Source organism: Apodemus sylvaticus, chromosome X (genome assembly GCF_947179515.1).
Source record: "Apodemus sylvaticus chromosome X, mApoSyl1.1, whole genome shotgun sequence".
NCBI classification, from domain to species: Eukaryota; Metazoa; Chordata; class Mammalia; order Rodentia; family Muridae; genus Apodemus; species Apodemus sylvaticus.
The window spans coordinates 126,906,915-126,928,608 of NC_067495.1; the positions used below are offsets into that span (position 1 = coordinate 126,906,915).

At 39.6% G+C, this 21,694-nt stretch overlaps 1 protein-coding gene across 3 annotated transcripts in view; it reads left to right on the plus strand.

Annotated features, from left to right (window-relative positions):
• Positions 1-21,694, plus strand: part of Ocrl (OCRL inositol polyphosphate-5-phosphatase) — a 54,093-nt gene that overhangs the window by 22,739 nt on the left and 9,660 nt on the right. For all 3 annotated transcript variants that reach the window (XM_052170948.1, XM_052170949.1, XM_052170950.1), the window contains 9 exons: positions 749-863; positions 2,027-2,143; positions 2,238-2,425; positions 4,678-4,789; positions 7,500-7,609; positions 10,038-10,173; positions 13,460-13,570; positions 14,186-14,351; positions 14,600-14,835. In XM_052170948.1, the coding sequence (XP_052026908.1) occupies positions 749-863; positions 2,027-2,143; positions 2,238-2,425; positions 4,678-4,789; positions 7,500-7,609; positions 10,038-10,173; positions 13,460-13,570; positions 14,186-14,351; positions 14,600-14,835 (1,291 nt within the window). The remainder of the gene's footprint in view (positions 1-748; positions 864-2,026; positions 2,144-2,237; positions 2,426-4,677; positions 4,790-7,499; positions 7,610-10,037; positions 10,174-13,459; positions 13,571-14,185; positions 14,352-14,599; positions 14,836-21,694) is intronic.

The window sequence follows — 21,694 nt, forward strand, 5'->3', positions numbered from 1 at the left end:
GATACCATGCAGAAGATGTCCTTTTGCTGTCCATGTTCATCTTGTGGCTCTCACATTATTTCCACACCCTCTTTCAAGTATTCCTCGAGCCTTGGAATGTGTGACATAAATGTCCCATAGTGGCAGAGTGCCCTGCCATCACTAAATGTCAGCACTCTGGCCAGTTATGAGTTCCTACCTTAGCTGCCACCCACTTCTATGATAAAAGCCTTATCTACCAGTAGTTTGAAGAGATAGATCCTCCTGTTACTTCCTCCCCAGAGCTGGCATTACAGACACATGCCTGCACAGACAGCTTTTTTACATGGATGCTGAGGTTCGAACTCAGATCCTCACACTTGTACACCAAACACTTTACTGACTGGGACATTTCCCCAGAGTTGATCTGCATATTTGTTCTAAAACATGTTTGGTAAAAACTTGCTGTGCACTATATGTGAGGGTTAATTTGTGGGTCAAAAGAAAACATGAATGAGGCTCATAATAGGGAACCGTTCATCATAGAAACAGATGAGATCAGTTCTCAAAGTGATTATAAATGACAAGTTTCACTACTATCCCTATGAGAGTTTTGTTATTGTTCAGTTTTTCTATAACCTATGAATGTACTGGTGGGAATTACACATCTTTTATAAAATTTATCTCGTACTCTTTTTTTTCTTTACTCTAATGTCTCAGCAAATGGGAGAGGATATAGGCAAAGAAAACTGTGGCTGTCTATAGTGCCTACATCTATTTCTTCCCTCAGATTCCAAGAGCTGGACTTGAGTACAGAAGCCTTTTTCTACTTCGAGTCTGTAAAAGAACAAGAGTGGTCCATGGCTGTGGAAAGGGGGCTGCCTTCAAAGGCCAAGTATAAAAAAGTAAGCTGCGCTGGATTCTCTTTTCAGTATAGAATTAAGTAGGATTCACTGGGAGTTACTCCATTAACTGAACCTCTTCCAAAAGGTGTAAATAATTGACTTCTTCCCCATATGAAATACTGTGCTATATGAGACTAATCTGCTGTAGTTACTTCTGAGAAAAAATTCATAAGCTTTCTGATCATACATTTTCATCAGTTAGATGTTTTTAGAAGAAATCAATATATTGTTTTTGCATTAATAATCAAAATAATTACATATAAGCTAACTGATCTGTGTAATAAAAATATAAGATTGTCCTCTGACATGGCCAGAATGAAATGCCAATAAGAAAAGCAGTATGAAGTATATGGGGTACAGAAAGTATGTTTTAGATTCAGAACAAACATAGCAGTATTGTGGGATTTGAGCACATTCTGAACTTGTTTGTAGGTCAAGAATAAAATTGGCTTTAGCAAGGTGGCCCAATTTGTTGGTCTTTAGAAGATACCTGCTAGGAGCATTTAGCTACTAGGAGAGTTATTTTCATCTTAAGACTTCTATCCCAAGCTCAAACAAATAAATCTATGGTTTTGAACAGTTTATGTAGGTAGCATAACTCTTGAAGATGTTACAGCTCTCTGGCTCAACATTAGGTTAACAATAATCAGAATTCAAAGGGTCACCCTTTAGGAGGGAAGGGGAACAAGCTGGGGATAATGGCGTATGCTTTACTATTTGAATCTTTAATATAATCTCAGTGGGCTACAAAGTGATTTAGAGATCTCAGACTGGGCATATGGCTCAGTGGTAGTCAGCTGCCTAACATGCTCAAGGCTCTCTATTGGATCCTCAGCACTGATAAATAGAAGCAAAGAGAGACACACACACAGAGAGACAGAGAGACAGAGAGAGACAGAGAGGGAGGAGGGAAGGGAGACAGAGAGAGAAACTTAGACCTACACACTGTCCCTCAAGGCTTTTTACTCTTATTAATCAAAACCAGATTAGAGCCTCCACAGAGAATCTTACTTTCCAATTTACGGGGTCTAATTGGAAACTAGAAGATGCAGATCTAGATTTGGACATTAGTAATCACCTTGTCGGTCATCCTAGGAAGTTAGTTCTATAGCAGAGAGTGATGATGCTTATTTTAGCTGTTAGTAACTTCCTGGAATTCATAGGTTCAACTGGTCCGCCTTGTGGGGATGATGCTTCTTGTATTTGCCAGAAAAGATCAATGTCAATATATCCGAGATATTGCTACAGAAACAGTTGGAACTGGAATCATGGGGAAAATGGTGAGTTGCTTTGGCAATTAATTTGATTATCATTTATATCTATGCCAAATTCAATTGTTCCTTGTGTTAACCCACGTTATACTTTGTCTAACAGGGAAACAAAGGTGGAGTAGCTATGAGATTTGTATTCCACAACACCACTTTCTGTATTGTCAATTCCCACCTGGCCGCCCACGTGGAAGAGTTTGAACGGAGGAATCAGGATTATAAAGACATCTGTGCAAGAATGAGTTTTTCGGTCCCCAATCAGACTGTCCCACAAGTGAACATCATGAAGCATGAGTAAGCAGCTTCCTCTCTGTGGCCTTTAGATAAGGATATAAAAGTGATTAAATAGGGTACAAAGCTATAGAGCTGTGAAGAGTGAGAGATTATCATTTGGGGATTTGGGTCACAAAGAAGAGAATGATAGTTAGAAATAACAGATTCATTAAGACAGAGAAATTAGGTTTGGCGTTAAAAGAAAAAAAGGTTTATATTAGTATAGCTTCTAAAATAACACAAGGAAATCTGCAAATTAGAGTCCTTTTTAATTCGAATAAAAATGTTCACTGTAAGTTTAATAATAAAAGATAAAATGAATAAACATGATTTAAAATCCTTCATTTAACTTCCATTCTCCCAGCTAGTCCTGCTCTCCAAAGGAGAATGTCTTTGGGTGCTGTTTGGGTGTGGATCTTTTCTAGAGCTGTGCTGTCTGATATGATAGCCAGCATCTGGCTGTTGGGTATTTGAAAGTCATTAGTCAGACTGTAAGCAAAAGCTATATTGGATTTTGAAAATGGCATAGGGAAAATGTGGAATACTCTAATTTGCAAAATATTAATCATACATTAATGATTTGGATGCATTGGGCTAAATAAAGGTTATTTTTACTTTTTATTTTAAGTGCATCTATTAGAAAAATTAAAAGAATAGGGAGACGTATCATTTCAACGAACAGTCTCTTCTAGACTTTTCTCCATACATATACAGACAGACATAGTTGTATGAGAACATATTGCCCTATTTATCTTTCCAACTCTGTGTCCACAGATCTAAATTATTCATTTTAATGGTTGTAGTGATTTAAAAGAGGGGTAGCAATGATGGGTCTGTAAAAATGAGACTTGAGAAGGCCAGAAGTAGAGGGTCATTGAAGAATGGGGTGGGTGGGGCTAGAAAATCGCCAGTTGTAAAGAAGTGAGTATTGGTCTTTGAGGTTCTGAGAGGATGATATGGAAGACATAGTGTGAAGTGATGATTGTAGGAAATCAAAAGGTAATTTAGGAATATTAGAAGCAGTGACTATTAGCAGAATTAAGAAAGAATGGGTCCAATATAGTGGTATTTAAGTGTGCCCATATTGTCACAAAAACTGGACTCATGATGCTCATAGCCAACCATAGCATTGAGTACAGGGTCCCCAATGGAGGAGTTAAAGGACTGAAGGAGCTGAAGGAGTTTGCAACCCCATAGGAAGAACAACAATATCAACCAACCAGACACCCCAGAGCTCCCAGGGACTAAGCCACCAACCAAGGAGTCCACATGCTCCGGATATGTAGCAGAGGACAGCTGTGTCAGGCATCAGTGAGAGGAGAGGTCCTTGGTCCTATGAAGGTTCAATCGATGCCTCAGTGTAGGGGAATAGAGGGTGGGTAGGTGTGAGTGGGTGGGTGAGTGGGTGGGTGGGTGGAGGAACACCCTCATAGAAGAAGCAGGGGGAGAGAAAATGGGATAGGGGATTTCTGGGAGAGGGGAAGCCTTGTAAGGGAATAACACTTGAAATGTAAATAAATTTAAATAAATAAATAAAAATTTTAAAGGAATAAAAAAAAAAACTGGAATCATGGAGAATTCTGTTTCATGACAGACAAAGTCAAGGTCTTGAAATTTATGACCATAAAGACCCTAGCAATTTGTAAACTTATTTCCCGAGAATCCCAAACTTTCCTGTTGCTTTTGAGAACTTGCAGTGACTTGGAAGGGACCCATTTTGATGTGGTCATTTCCGTGTCTTCTCACCATATCTCAAGTACTGGTGCTGGGACTGAGAATTTAGGTGCCAGGTTGGCTACAGTAGAGATGTAAGGCCTAGTGTTCTCAATCAGTCAACCCATCCTACAGAGAGGCTACAAAACCTCAGGGCTCTGGGAAGCAAAACACATTAAGATTCTCATTGCCTAGAGATCTGGCAGGCAGCCAGACAAAATTTTGAAGCTAATCCAGCAAATAAACTGCATGCTTCTCAGTCCATTAACTCCTTGGCTTCCAAATCCCATATGTATACTGTGTTCCCCCATTTTCATTTGGTTTTATGTGGTGATGCCTATTTTCCCAGATATTTTATTATCTCTTGTCTTTCTTAGGTATTGGCAGTACTTGCCCCTAAAGAATTAATTACAGCTTTAAACCCCTTGTCAGTGATAAATAGATCCTTAAAAGTAATCTACGCATTTTCTTCTCTCAGTTCCCCCTCTGATTGACTTTAATCTTAATTACTGTTAGTCTAATCTATTTCAGTCTATACTAATCTATTTCTTGGTCCTCAGTGTTGTCATTTGGTTGGGAGACTTGAACTACAGACTTTGCATGCCTGATGCCAATGAGGTGAAAAGTCTTATTAATAAAAATGAGCTTCAGAAGCTGTTGAAATTCGACCAGGTAAGTGACGTTTCAGTGGCAGAGACTGTTAGGATTACACACATGGTAGGCATGGTTTATACTAGAAAGAGATGACAAGTTCATACTATCTTGCAAGATATTGTGGCTGGGGATATAGAGATTTTGGAGCAAGCCTTGATTAGGTACTAAGATCCAATGGAGATAATGTTGGTGACAAAAAGCAAATGTAAAAATCCTTTAGTAAGTCATTATCAGGCAGAGATTTTAGAGATTTGTATCCGTGGGCTGGAGAATGAGTGAGGTTAACTGGAGAACACTTCCTAGAGGAAATGGACCTTCTGCTGTGTTGGTGTAGTTTAGCAAATGGAATGGAAAAAATTGTTCTATAATTGCTTGGCCGGCTGGCCAACAGCTTGAAGGTAAAAGAGGGAAGGAGGCCCTATGTAAGAGACTGGAACACTGAGAAAAGAAGTTTGTTTGGAATGAATGGCCAAAACTATAATCTAACAGGAACTGAGCGATAAGTTGGTGTTAACTGGTATTCAGCTGTTCATGTTAAAACCAGAGTAAAGGACTGAGATGGTGGCTCCTTGGATACAGTCTTTGCTGCGCAAGCATCAGGACTTGAGTTAGGATCCTCAGCACCTGTGGAAAGGCCAGGCTCAGGAGCATATGTCTGTAGCCAGAGCTCTGGGGTTGACTAGCCAATCACCCTAAGCCAAATAGTGAGCTCCTTGTTCAATGAGAGAGCCTGTCTCAAAACATAAGGTAGAGACGTGACTGAAGAAAACAGCCTGGTATCACCCACTGATGTCTGCACATTCCCACACGGACACCCACCCACATATAAACAAAGAACAACAGAACCCCTTGTGGGAAAACGATTGATTATGAAGTGCTCAGACAAAGGCTGATAGAAACCAGTATCTATGTATATAAGCCACTATGTTGGTGTGTAAACCTGGTAAATGAGTTGAATTGTTATTTTCATACACTTTTCTTTTCTTTTTGAGCTAGAGTATCACTATAAAGTCCATCCTAGATTAGAACTAGCTGAATAGTGTAGAGCTGGCCTTGAATTTATGGGCCTCCTTCATTGCTTCCTAAATGCTGGCATTGCAAGGTGTCAACATACCTTGATCATAAAAATAATCTGTTTTGAAATATAGGTGCTGGCCAGTAAAAATGAATGTTCCTTCATGTCCTCTCATATGTAGTGAATACATATTGATTGCACACAGTCATTGTATTTCTTGTGATATATCAGCAAGTATATTCAAAATACAATAATCAAGTCCAGCTTCTTGGAGCTGGGGAATGATGCTCAGTGGAGGACCATTTGCATGATCCATGTAATGCTGTGGGGAGATCTCCAGTGCCATAGAAATCATCCCCCTCACATCCCACTTTCTGATGATCACTGTTCTACATTCAGGTTTATTGCTTTTAGTTTTTATGACTGAGAGCTAAAATGTAACATTGTATTTCTGTGTCTGGTTTATTTCATTTACCGTGTGTGTGTGTGTGTGTGTGTGTGTGTGTGTGTGTGTGTGTGTCACATTTTCTTTAGTCGCTATTAGCAGGCACTTCTCTTGGTTCCTTATATTTGGCTATTATGAATAGTGCCACAATAAATGTGTGTATCCATATCTCTTTGGTATGCTGATTTCACTTCCTTTGATTATGGACCCAGAACATAGTGGTACTGGAATGAAAGTAAATGCTTCTTAATGAGGAAAGACAATGTTTTGACTTGATTTAAATGTCTTTAAATTCTCATAAGAGCTTTTTCAACCTTTAGAGACAGTAGAAATTTTGGAGTTTTACACTACAGTAATTTTTATAGTGAGCCTTTCTTAGCTATCTACCTTTACCCTGAAGTTGAATGGCTAATTGTTTTTATTTCTTCCTTTTTCTTATATGCAGTGAGGGTACAGTTGGAATAAATTCTGAGTCTCATTGGTGAAATATCTGAGTGAGGATAACTTTTACAAACACTGGGCTGTAGGGGGGAGAAATGATACTTTCCCTGAGAACATGAGGACCTGAATTTGGATCCTAGCATCCACATAAAAAAAAAAAAAAAGAAGCGTGACCACATGCAACCATTACCCCAGCATTAACAGGGAGAGGTGGAGACAGGAGGATCACTGTGTGTATGCATGAGCAAGGATGGGTCTGAATACTTGACTGCAGTACCCATGGAGGCCAGAAGGCAGCTGTGGCTCCACCAAAGCTCAAGTTACAGGTAGCTGTGAGCCATCCAACAAATCCAGATCCTCTGAAAGAGCAGTGTGCTCTCTTAACTACGAGCATCTCTATAACCCCAACTCACCCATTAAGAAAACAAAAACATTCTTTGCTGAAAGAAATTGCTTTCCAAATTATTCTTTCAAGGTTTGTGTGCTTTTTGTTGTAACTATAATTATGCAAGATCATTCCTGCTCAGTTCTATGTAATGTGGAATTATTGTTTCTTGACATTATTGATATTATTGAATTCTTGTTTCCACAATTTTATCCTGGCCACAACTGGGAATAAATATCAGCATGCTAATAAGTGTTAGAAGGTGAGTTCAGATGCTTTGGCAATGTTGACATTGAATTCAAAAGATAAGAAATCTTATCTGTGTGTTTTTCCACGCTTGAAAAAGCTGTGGAACTGAATACCTAGAATGGAAACAGCGGGGTCAGCTTCTCACATTGATATGCTGTTGCTATGCTTACGTGGTGTTTCTTTCTGTTTGTAGTTAAACATTCAGCGCACACAGAAAAAGGCTTTTGCGGATTTCAATGAAGGGGAAATCAAGTTTATTCCCACTTACAAGTATGATTCTAAAACTGACAGATGGGATTCCAGGTAAAGTGATGAGAATGTTCTCACAGAAAGGTTAAAGCTTTTCTATGTCCTTCCATGTCCCTCCTGACAGGCTAGGAACTGTTTATATCACTCCATATGCAGAGAGGGAAATCAAATGGCTTAGTGGTATTACAGAAGAGTATTTCAAACTGAGCTTATATTGGGAAAGTATTAATTAGATATCAGAGCTGGTGACATTTTATGAGCTGCCTCCAGCACCCTAGTTCACCTCTAGCTTGGAGTTTTGCCTTCCTAATCTTACCCTTCCTTCTTAGCTGATGCACTTAACCCCTTCCCCCACACTCCTTCTCTACTACTTATCTTTGGAGACCAGAAGGTAAGAACAAAGAATCATAAGCAGTTCTTCTAGCACAGGCACTCTTGGTCCTAAGAGCATACCAGAATCCACTGGTAAGGGATTGGAGGGATTACTCAGAGGCTAGAATATTTGGTGCTCTTACAGAGGACCCAAGTACAATAACGCCAGTTCCAGGGGCTCTGACACCGTCTCCTGGCCTTTGACAGCACCTGCTTATATGTACACATAAATGAAATTTTTTTAAAGCCTTCAAAAATAATTTGTCGGTGACCTCTTCAACTCACACCAGTCAGAGTGGCTAAGATTAAAAATTCAGGAGACAGCAGGTGTTGGCGAGGATGTGGAGAAAGAGGAACACTCCTCCACTGCTGGTGGGGTTGCAAGCTGGTACAACCACTCTGGAAATCAGTCTGGCGGTTCCTCAGAAAACTGGGCATGACACTTCCGGAGGACCCGGCTAGACCACTCCTGGGCATATACCCAGAGGATTCCCCGGCATGCAATAGGGACACATGTTCCACTATGTTCATAGCAGCCCTATTTATAATTGCCAGAAGTTGGAAAGAACCCAGGTATCTCTCAATGGAGGAATGGATACAGATCATGTGGTATATAAACACAATGGAATACTACTCAGCAATTAAAAACAATGAATTCATGAAATTCTTAGGCAAATGGTTGGAACTGGAAAATATCATCCTAAGTGAGGTAACTCATTCATAAAAGAATACACATGGAATGCAGTCACTGATAAGTGGATATTAATTAGCCCAGAAGCTCTGAACTCTTAAGACACAATTAGCATATCAAATGATACCCAAGAAGAGGGAAGGAGAGGTCCTGGAAAGGCTTGATCCAGCCTTGTAGGAGAGTACTAGGACAGAGAAATGGGGGGGGGGGGGTGATTAGAGAATGGGCGGAGGGAAGAGGGCTTATGGGACTTATGGGGAGGGGGGAACCGGGAAAGGGGAAAGCATTTGGAATGTAAACAAAGAATATAGAAAAATTTAAAAAAAAAAAAACCTAAGGTGACAACAGACAAAAAAAAAAAAAGAAAAAGAAAAGAAAAGAAAGAAATCCTAATGTCTGGATTCACATCTGCTGTTGTTGGGTGGAAACGAGAAATTTTTTTGGAGTCCCTTTGATTTCTTCCTCATTTCCTCCAGAAAATTAGTGAGTGACCCTATCAGTAAATCCTTCTCACCTGCCTGTCCACCACATGTTTCTTTCTTTTTCCTAGTTGCCTAGGTGACTCGGGAGCTTGAAAGACAAACGTATCCATGGGCACACTCGGCTGCTGCAAACTCTGAGATCATTACATGGGATGGGGTGGGGGGGGGGGGTAGGGGAATTGGCAGCAGGGTTGGGGGGGGGGGGTTATGCCATGTTCCCAGGGAGCCAGTCCACAATTGAATAGGGATACTGAGGGACCTTATTTGGTTTCTGTCACTTAAGGTCAAGCTCCAGAGCTACTGATAAAGAATATTTGAGTCACCTACTAGATCAAGTGTACAAGGAATTTCTAATTTGAATGAAGAATAAATAAGTTTTCTGTGGACTATTCTATGCTCAGGCATACATGTGTGCATGTTAGTTCATCTCTATCAAAGAAACTAGATGTGTCCATGAAAGTCCAGGTTTAGAAGAGAAAGCTCTATTCTTCTCCAGAAATTAAGCTCACTCTAGGAACAGAGGATTACAGTTTTCTACTCAATTAGTTGTCTGTTATGAAGTACCATTGCTGTCCGGTAGAGCAAAAGAAGAGGAAATGGTCAAAGTGGAACCCTGACCTTATAAGGCTATTTTAGGAAGGTGTTGTTCTACCTTCCCCTATGGTGACATTGTCTAAGATACAGACCTAAATTTAGGGAAACCATCTATTCAGTCTTTGGATGATATTAAGCACATACTTTGTACTGCACAGCAGTGCTAGGAGTTAGTTCCTGGCAAGCAGACACAGGCCATTCGTTGTCAATACTTGCAGTGTAGGAAAGAAGACAATAGGGTCCTATGGGAAGCACATAAAAAGAGGCTTAGTGTGATTCTAAGCCAATGTGTGCTATTACTCTTGTGTGGTATGTTGTTCGTGACTTGTGCCTTTATTTACAGTGGGAAATGCCGAGTTCCAGCCTGGTGTGACCGAATTCTTTGGAGAGGAATAAATGTCAATCAACTTCATTACCGGAGTCACATGGAACTCAAAACTAGTGACCACAAACCTGTTAGCGCCCTGTTCCATATTGGGGTAAACAGTTGGTTGTACATTTCATTTGCTTATATGTTAAGTAGCTATTTCCAGAGCACTGTACAGGTATAGAGTAGATTCAGAATCCAGCATATCATAAATGATCTCTAGACAAATCATCATTTATAGACCTGAATGGTTAGCACTCCTTCACTGGTCTTAAATACTACCCTTAGACCTCTCCACAGTCCACCCTTTTTTACTGATATATAGGTATTTTATGCTGTGTAGGCACAGAATGATCAGAATAGAACCAGATCTGCTCATTAATTTAAGAGATATAGCCCCATCTGCTACAGTCTTCCTCTCAAACAGCATAGGTTTGATGTTGCTTTGAACTTGATTGCATTTTGAGCTGAATTTATAGCCAGTTATTTAATGTTTTGCCTCTATTGTATATGCATTGTTTCCTCATTTTTAGCTATATTATGAGTGTGCAAATTATAAGCTTGCTGGCCTATACTTTGATTATTTCTTGTGGATTTTCCACACATGTGGTATTGTAGCCTATCAGGATATAACTAGTGTGGTTCTTACTAGAATGACTTGATAGTCTACTACCTGGTTTTGCATTCTAGGTCAACCATTTTGTAATTGTGGGACTATATACAATATATTTAACATCCTCCTGTATCAGTCTCCTCTACAAAGTATGCTGGTAATGAGACCAACTTGTAAAGATTCATGTATGCAAAGGGCAAAACAGGACAGAATTTTTTATGTCAGTTTTAAGGACTGCTGACATACATATCACCCATGTATCTTATGGTAACTCTTGTCCTGAGTGCTCTTTTTTAAATTAAATTATTTATTTATTTTTATTTTATATGCACTGGTGTTTTGCTTACATATATGTCTGTGTGAGGATGTCGGATCCCCTGGAATTGTAGTCACAGACAGCTGGGAGCTGCCATGTGGGTGCTAGGAATTGAACCCAGATCTTCTCAAAGAGTAACCAGTGCCCATAACTACTGAGCCATCCCTCCAGCACACACACACACACACACACACACACACACACACACACCTACACACCTCCACAGTCCTCTTTTTAAAGGACTTTAGGGCATTTCCTTGGGAAACAAAATTAGTTCTTGGTATTAGAATATATTTTAAGTTGTTCAAGACAACTAATAACATTTTTGTCCACTTTTGGATTGCAGTTATTAGTTTTTGTTTGTTATATGTTTATTGAAGGGTGTGTGCTATGTAATGTATGAAGGTCATATGACAACTTGGCAAGAACTGGTTATCTTCCTCTACTCTCTGCAGTTGTTTTTAATGTAATTCTAGGAATCAAACACAAGAGTCTGTACCTTCTAAACACTGAGTTCTATTCACCCCTACTCCCTTCCCACCCCACTTTGAAGTCGTAACATAAGAAGGATGCTAGCCCTGTGTTTAATCTGACATACTAATCCTGCGTTCTAGTTGTGTGCTAGAAATGGTGCTGGGTTCTTTGTGCACCACGGTTACTTCCCCTTCCCACAACAGTGCTCACTTAAATACTTGCCACTTCACAGAGGAGCAAATAAAAATCCTAGGACTTTAAAAATTGCTTCCTCAAGAGCATTCAACTAGGAAGAGAGCTGAGATTCAAATCTTTAGTCTGTTTAACTCCTATATCTGTGTTCTTTCTACTACCGCACAGTGGCTTCATAGTTCTAATATCCTGATGAAATATGCCTCCAGAAGTCACACTTAACCCATCCAAGTCCAGTTTGTATATCCGGGGTCTCCTCTTTTCCTCATGTGAACCCTCTAATGCATTTAAGGAAGGTATCTCTTCCCAAACACTGACCTTCTTGGATCTTTTGTTGGTTTTCTGTGGAATATTTTTCATATTACACCTCAATCCTGAACTCCCACTTATATATTTTAAAATTTTCAAGGGTTCTTTATATTTTTGTGTATCTTTAATAGAATTATGTGTTTCTTCTTTTAAATGATACAGCAATTTTAAAAAGTTCTTTGTGTGGTAGTCAAGATAGCACCTTTAATTTCAGCACTTGGGAGACAAAGGCAGGCAGATCGCTATGAGTTTGAGTCCAGCCTGGTCTACAGAGTAAGTTCCAGGATCAGCCAAGGCTACACAGAGAAACCCCTGTCTCAAAAAGAGAGACAGAGATAGACAGAGAAAGAAAGAAAGAGACAGACAAACAGACAGACACACAGACACAGAGACAGACATACAGACAGAGACAAAGAATAACTTTCAGAAAGAAAAGTTTACAAAATTATGTCAGAACTGTGAAATTCATTATAACCTCACACATACTGTAAGACTAAAATGATCAGCCTTCAGTTCTATAAGTTATGGCTCAGATACATTTTTAAAAAACCAAATAACTCCCTAGACTGTTGACTCATGTGTTTTCCACACCCACCTCAGACCCTTTGCTGCAAACACGAATCTGTTTAACATGGCTTTTTGTAAAACTTTAGACTTTGGGTAAAAAGGAAACTGATGTCTCAAATATAACAATGATATATTACAATGTTTGTACTAAATTGTAACATTACTTTGTGTAAGGTTTTAATATTTTAAAAAAATACAACTACATCAGGACATTGGAAGTCCTGTATCACCTGAAAACTTTCTTAAGCCATTTGTTAGACCAAATGACTTGTCTGTTGTCATGGTTTTATTCTATGGTGGTCATTTTGTAGTGGCCTTTTTCTAAAGTGGTCGCTAGTTGTACTTACTAACACCATGCAGTCCCTTTTATGTAATCTGAGCAATTATCTGATTTCTGCAAATGTCCATGGCAACTAATGGACTTAAATGCCTTAATCATATTTTTCTGCACTTTTACTATTTTATGCCTGTTAAAAAAAAGCGGTGGATGTATTTTAGCTGTCATTTTACACACTGCAAGAAATCATTTTTACTGCAATTATCCCATTTTCTCCACAGTCAGATAATTAACAATTGAACAAAGAAAAATCCTTGCCAAATATGTACTATTATCAAGCTTCTTGCAGATTGAACTTTTCCAGAAATTTAGCTAATTAACCTTACCTTTCCCCTAAGCTGTATTTTTTATAATGCCTATTATCTATATAGTGTCTATTAATTTAGGTTTTTTTAGTGACTTAAAATTTGCTAGAGAGCTAGGTGACGGTAGTCCCTGCCTTTAATCCCCCGACTCAGGAGCTCTGAGTGAAAGAGTTAGAGCTGAAGCAGTTCCCGTAGTGCCCCGTTTTAGATTATTAGATAATCTCTGATAGAGATGTGCTACCTACGTGCATGTGAAGATGAAAATGGTGCCTTCTTCCCCTTTAGGTGAAGGTTGTGGATGAACGGAGGTATCGGAAGGTCTTTGAAGATATCGTACGCATTATGGACAGAATGGAAAATGACTTCCTTCCTTCATTAGACCTTAGCAGGAGAGAAGTAAGCAAAACTGCACAGCTTCCTGTCTCCTGTCCATTGTAGCCAACGCTAAGGAAACCATGTTACTTAAAAGGGCATCAAGGTTAAAATCATCGTCACCAGTGTCAGACTGTGACACTGCATCCTAGTCTCACTTGCAGTTTGGTAGATGCAGGAGCGCATGAAGTGCCCCACCCTCTCAGAGACTCAGCTCCCCTTTCTGGATCACATGAATTAAATAATACCTGATAAGCTCTTACAATAGCACCTAGCAGCTTGGAGGTCTTCAGATTAGTTACTGTTGTTTGGTGCTTAGTTCATGTGTCTGGGGGAGCAGAGCTCAGTCAAAGACTGAGCTCCCTGGACCATAATCACACTCTTCTCAGGATCCCTGGAACAACCAGAATAGCCCTGAACAGAGTCAAGGGTTGCCTAACACCTTCTCTGCTGGCATGAGCCAAATAATATATGAGAGTCAATGCTAGGAAGTTGTCTCAGTCTGTGAGTACATGTAGCAGTCACATATCTGATTAATAATTACCTTATTCTTGATTCATATTGTCTACAAATAATCCAACTTACTTCCCCTACTACGAATGCATGGTTGTGTCTGTCTGTTTGTTTGTTATTCCCCAGTTTTTGTTTGAGAATGTGAAGTTTCGGCAGCTGCAAAAGGAGAAGTTCCAGATCAGCAACAATGGACAGGTTCCCTGCCATTTTTCTTTCATCCCTAAGCTTAATGACACCCAATACTGCAAGCCATGGCTTCGAGCTGAACCTTTTGAGGGCTACTTGGAGCCAAGTGAGTTTCCCCTTCACCACTGTCTGCTTGCCATATACACCCTCCCAAGCCTCCCACAACCCTGACTTAACTTCTTGTTCTCTAATCACTTGTCTGTCACCTGCACTGTCCTTATATTGGTGATACCTCTTTTGTGTGTCCCATCTCTTCCCTGTCGTTGCCTGGAGGTTCTGTTTTTTTGTTTTGGAGGAGAGTTGCTTTTCCACGGGATAGTGCTGTGCTCCCATGCCCCATCTCTTTCATTTCAGATGAGACAATAGACATTTCCCTTGATGTATATGTCAGCAAAGACTCTGTAACCATCCTGAACTCCGGCGAAGATAAAATTGAAGATATTCTTGTCCTCCATTTGGATCGAGGAAAAGATTACTTCTTGACCATCAGTGGGAATTACCTTCCAAGTTGCTTTGGAACCTCTTTGGAGGCTTTGTGCCGAATGAAAAGACCAATCCGAGAAGTTCCTGTCACCAAACTCATAGACTTGGTGAGACAAGTCCTCAGACAGCAACCGTCTTTACATTTAATTTGCATGTTTTGTCCCCATTATTTCTGTGCCTTCTCTCTTCTTCTGGGGTCATGGGAACTGACAAATGATACAGAAGAATGTCACTTTATCTTAGCACTACTTTGGTTAAATTAAGCCTAGGAGGGAAAAGGAGAGACTACTCTGTGGTTAAATCTTGTTGCGACTACTGTAGATAATATATTATACTTCCAAAATGAGATCAAAGGCCCCTCTCAAAGCTCTGCTCACTAAGCTCATCACACTTTTGCATAAATTGGCATGTATGCTAGGTGGTAAGTGCACCATGCATTTTTATCCTCATTGTGCTTACAAAAAAACTGAGGCCTGAGGGATTCACTTGCCCATAGTCAGATAAATTAGTGACAGATCTACCACCCAGATTTTCTGACTTCCACTCCAGTATTCCTTTCTACAGTATATCAAACTTGGCTGCCAATGAGAGCAGAGGCTGTTGTGGATGCTTACAGAACTTACATCAGAGCCTATGAATCGGCATTTTTCCCCCTTTGGTAACCTAGACTGGACTTGAATTTTCTCTTCAACTAAGAATGAATTTAAACTTCTGATCTTCCTGCCTCCACCTCCCTCGTGTGAGATCACAGGTATACTCCACCATATCTGCTTTATGCAGTGCTGGGTACCAAATCTAGGACTACTTGCATGTGAGGCAGGGCCTCTGCCAACTGAGATAGAAACTCAGTCTATAGATGGGTCTAACATATACTGAAGCTTCTTCACTTAATGTGTGGGCCTCAAGAAAGAAAAAAATAATTATATCCACCCCCTTTCTCAAGCCAAGTTATTATATAATGCCTTTATTCTCATGCAGGAAAAGCATATTATTTTCAGTAAAAAAAAAGATTTAATAGCAAGTCATCCTATTAAAATTTTTTCTGCTACACGAAGCTATTGTTGGATTTGTGTACAGATTGGCAGTTAGCTTTTTTTTTCTCCAGATATAATGAAGGGAAGAGCCAAGGGTTACCATTTGTATATAAAATCACATTGGTGCTCAGGCCTGGGAGCAGCCAGTGATTGTATGGTCCATCAGGAAGGGTTAGAGCCTCAGCAGCCTGCTGGCTTGTCTGAATGTAATCTGTGCCGTTGCCATGGAATCCTTGCACCTGTGACTCAGAGAGCAAATTCCAGCTCTGGAGTGTCATTTGTTTCCATAGAGCCCTCATGATAGAAGATTTTACCTGTGTTAGAAAGAAAACCATTTTCTACAGAAATTCATATCCTGTCAGTCTGCTATTTCTCGAAATTGATTTTCTTCTACCACCATTTTTAATGGAAAAAATTATACAATAGAGTCTCATCACGCTCCCCCTCCCCCAGTGCCTCCCAGAGCCTTTCCACACTACCCAGTTGCCTAACTCCACACCCTTTCTTTCTGTCTTTAGAAAAAAAATAAGTTGGAAAACAAAACAAACTAGAATTTTTTAAAGCCAAGAAATACACACAAACAAAAACTATAAACACACAGGATATCATAATATATAGGTAAAAGACCAGTAGGACAAAAAAAAAAATGTTTAAAGCAGTATGAGACAAAAGGCTTATTTTTAACAAAGTCAGTGGCAGCAGTATAGTACCCTGGCCATAATTTTTCCATGTTCTGGGAATGACTAGGAGGCTCAACCACTTTATAAGCTCTTACTATATATAAAATGTATTATCAGGCAATTCAACCACATTTCTTCCTAAATAGAAAGTATATAAAATTATTAGAGGAATCATGGCTCTGTATAGGGCCTTCTTCACTCTTCTAGAACAGAATTAACTCAGAGTTAAAGAAACAGAACCTTGCTCATCTGTAATTACAGAATGGCTTTTTATTAAATTATGTATTCATGATCATTTGCTCATTTTGAAAGTTTATATTTTGTAGGCCTTAGGGCTCTCATTCTTTCCATGGCTTATTGCATTTCAGTGTTATTAAGATACTGTATCTCATCAATGAGGAAATTATCCATATTGTTATGAGGCAGTAAACAGGGATCTAAAATAATCACATCCCTTTTCTGAATGCTTTTCCTCTTGTTTCAAATCCAAAATACTTCTTGAGGTCTCATGGTTTTTCCAGGACTTAACCCCATGAGACAATGCTACTAATACCAGTACATGTCCTCTCTGGTGTTGTGTGCTATAAACTCATGGTGGAGCCGGAAGTGAGCTCAGTACTTGTGCTGTCTCCATGTACTGTTTCAGAATGATCCGTACATTCCACTTCCTTCCTACCAAATTCAAAATGAGATCATTGGCATGAATCTTTTTGTTCTTCCAACCATTTCCAATAGGAGAGCTCCTATGACTCCTAGGACAGTTGGAATTAAATTAAGAGGGAATGGATGAGAATTATTTGTTGTTGTGACTATTTTTCTTCTTTTATCAGAGCAAAGGTCTATTTTTCTGATTCACTAACATGTTAACTATGGAATAATCATCAATATTTATTACACACTAGATATAAAGTAGTATGGAGATGATGTGAGTTTCTGCAATTTAGTGGCCATGAAAGTATATTTGCATGCACAGTCTAGCTAAATTCTAAGTCGTGGTTAATAGAAGTTTTCATTCAAGATAATTTGAACATTAATGATCTTTGCTGGCTAATATTCACTATATTTGGTTAAGTCAATATTTTGGGGAAATGATTTAAACTGAATGTTGTGGAGATTGTAATTTGTATTCATAATAGTTGCTTTTCCAGCAGTTACTCAAATATTTGTGTGTTATAAAAGCTTATCGATTCACCAGGCAATCTTTGTAAAATCAGTCTCAGAATCTGCCTATTTTTATCTTAATGGATGTTTGATGCTTATAACATTAGCATGATCCAGAAATAGGTTCAGTACATATGGATAAGGTAGATTAGAGAAGTGATTTGGGTTTATCAGAGACATGTTTCCAGTCAAGTCAGTGCACTTAAGAAGGAAACATGTATTTAGGGATTGGATGAGTAGGCTCTTCCAGAAGTAAAGAGCACCTTGAATAAAGGATGCAAAGCAAGAGAAAACTTTGCATGAGTAGGAAATTACAAGATTTCTCTTGAAGGGCGGGTCAGATTATGATATGTGAAGATGGTTCTGTAGGATAGGCATAGGCAGGAAATGGTGTGGAAATCACGAAATGCACTTATGCTTGAGCCAGAGATTATGTAGACCCTTCAGGAGACTTTGAGGACTAATACAAAGTTGTAAAGTGGCATATTAGAAGGAACCTTCTGGACGCTGGATTTAGAATGAGCTAATAGAAAAGAAACCAGGCTTCAAGTGCCAGACCTGGTTAAGGATTTTGGTTGCAATTAGAAACGTGAGAAAAGAGGAAAGCTGGGTGAAGACCATGCCAAGGAGGGGAGGGAGATAAAGCCTGAGATAAGAACTCAGTGATTCATCTGACAGCAGTGATCGTTTCTCTCTTTACTTTATCTTACTGATCTAATAACTCCTTTCTTGTCCTCTTCTATGTATGATTTGTTTCTTCTGTCTATTTCATCTGAACTATTTCTTCTGAGAGCTTTGATTTCCATTTAGTTATTCTTAAATTTGAACCTTCTGGTTGAGCCTGGTGCCATACACTTTTTATCCAACTACTTGAAAGATGAAAGGCAGGAGGATCACAAGATCAAGGAACTAGCTAGAGAAATTTGACAAGCTTTGTCTACTCTAAAAAGTGCACAGGGGGGTTGAAGATTCAGCTCAGTGGTAGGACAGTTTTGTAATATACCCCAGGCCCTGGGTTTAATGCTCGGCACTATCAACTGAATCTTCTACTGACAAAGAACTCTTCTATTGTTTTCTCTCCATTCACTACTGGGAACATTCTTAGATATTGGGCTGAGGAATGATTTGCGTTATGCTTCTTATGTGTTGTGTCACTCCAGGGAAGAAGTAACCTTTTTTTTTTTTTAGTAGAGATTAACTGACATTTCTAGTTCTAAAATTCAATCTAGCATTGGGATTAAGTGTAATTTACATTTGTTTTCTTTATGCCTACATCCAGAGGAGTAAGCTCATTGTATTTTTTTCCTTTTACACTCTCAATGTGCATGGTATACATGTGTATTTGTGTGTACGTGCATATATGCACACATGCAAAGCCCTGTTCCTTAATATGGAGAAGCTTTTTCCATTTGTCTCCCACCTTATGCATTGAGGCCATTTCTCAGATAAACCCAGATCCCAGTGATAATGGCCGGTCTTCCTACACAGCTTACTCTGAGGATCTCGTATCTCCCCAAGGCTAGAAGTACAGGCAGGCTACTGCACCACTCCCCATTTTCTGGGGTTCTGGGGATCCAGAGTCCATCACACTTGCCTCTCCACTAGCATCTTAGCAGTCCTTTGGATTCCTCTTTTAGAGTTTCCTCTTTTTTTTTCCATTTCTCAGGTTTGTGGTATTGGGGGTGGAACTCACTGCCTCATTCATGCCAGACAAGCATTCTACTACTAAAAGACACTGTTTGTCCACTAAGTTAAAATATATATGGTGTGTTGATCAGGCCAACTCTTGGGAGTTGCTTCTCTCCATCCACCTTGTGGGCTCTAGGGATTGACCTGGGTCTGCATACATACACCTTCATCGAGTGAGCCAGCTTCCAGGCCCCATATTAGTACATAAATGTTCCATTGACTGATTTAGCTTGTGCATGCACACCCAGGCTCGCTGATAGAAGTCGGAGGACAGTTTTGTGGGGTTGATTCTTTTACTCCACTGTGTGAATTCCAGAGATTCCTTAAGTCGTCAGTGGGCCGCCATGTTGGTTTTAAGGTGTTTCTTTTCCCCTGCTTAACCTGTGTTGATATCCATTTCGTGTTTCCCTTTGTTTCTGCACTTCATTTTCTCCCATTTAGGTCTGCCAGATTAAACATTTTGTAATACTGCTCAGGCGCGGGTAGTTTTGTCCTTGCTCCCCAGTGCCTGCTGTAGACAATGCAGACATATTAAGTTGTCACTCGGTGTCACATTTTGATTCTCACAACATTCTCTACTTAGTTATGGTTCCCACAACAGGGTGAAGAATTGCTTCTTAGTTGCCTTGTCATTTAATGTTTCTGTGCATTTGTTTCTTTCTGCCACTCCCACCTTTTCTTAGAGCATGGATCTTACTATATTGTCCAGACTGGCCCTGTACTCTGCATTCATGGGAACTTCCTGAGTCACTCCATAACAGGCCCATACCACTGTGCCTGGCTTACTTCCACTATCCTGTCCCCAAAATCCTGTGGAGTAAGGGCTTAGATATGCTTCAGTAGTAGACCGTTAGCCCAGGGTGCATATAACTCTGGGTCCTAAGGAGAAATCAGATAAACCCAGATCCCAGTGATTTGGCCAGGCTTCCTATCCAGCTTACTCTGAGGATCTCTTATCTCAAAATGCCAGCTTAAAAAAATCCTGGTTTTTTTTTTAGGACTAGTAGCCAAGTATTGAGAACATTTACATATAAATTATAAGAATACCAATTTGTAAAAAAAAAAAAAAATGAAAAAAAAAAGAATACCAGTTTGTAAATTCTAAGACTAAGAAGGACTCAAACTTAATTGGAAACCAGAGTTAGGAACCAAGCACATCTTTGTCCCTTATTTGTCCTTGACTGTCACTGCCCTCCTCCAGAAGGTATGTCACATAGTCCTTTGTACCAGGAGATGCTCACCACTCAAAGGAAACTTCTTTCAGGACCTAGATTGGCACAACAGCACACAGACTCCCTGCTTTGTTTTGCTTGTTATATCATGGGCATGTACACTTCAGAGGACAAAAATAAAGTCTCTCAGATTTATTAACAGATGTTTCTAAATTTAATACAAGGTTATAGTATAGGCTTTTGTTGAATTAGATTGTTAGCACTCAGAACTATCTTTACATTTAGAAGTATCATAAGGATAGAACGATGCATACCTAGGTCTCTGACATCTTTGTTTCCCATGGTATTTAAATGTAGGTCAAGTCAGAAAATGAAGTTTAATTCACGATGTGTCTAACAATGCTAAAACCCCTAATTGCCATATGTAAGAACAGCTCAGGAACATAGGGTCAGAATATTCATTTGGAATGTAGGGAGTACACATTCACTCCCACTCCAGGAGCCCTTGCATCTCGGATCTGTGGCAGAGACTCCTGGATTTAGATGGCTTCACTGTCCCTATAAGGAAAATATTTTACCTACTTCAGAGATGAAGATACTGGGACAGTACAAAATGGGATAAATTGCCTGGGCTCTCTACCAAATCACTAAGAGGCAGAAGGAAGACTTGTATCCAGGCCTGTCTGTCATCAATACCTATCCTCTGCATAAACCATGCTGCCTTGTGAATAACATGTCTCACTCTCCTTAGCTGATCATAGAAGTACTCTCACAGCTTTCCTCTACCTCTCTATCTTGGAAGCACTTATGTTGTTCCTCTCTGAGTTATAGTCAGACCTGGGTTCCAATCCTGATTCTGTCACTTATTACCAATGTGTAGCCTTGGGCAAATAATTTAACCTCTCAAAGCCTCAGTTTCTTCATCTGTAAAATGGAAATAATGCTTCACATTGATGTGCAGATAAAGTGGCATTGTATATACACCCTTTGCATGTTAGGTGGTAGAGATTCCTCTGGTGGTGGTAATCATGGCTGCTGTTCTTCCTCTCATTGGATTGTAATGAATGCAGAAATAACAAGGACAATGAAACTATTGCCTCTGCTTCTCCTTTGTCTTTTACATCTGGGGGGCAAGGGGGGAATAGAGGAGCTGATTGGATATACCCTGATGCACAGAGCTCTGAGATAAAGTCCATTTACATTTCAGTCGGTCTTCAAATCTGGGGAGTC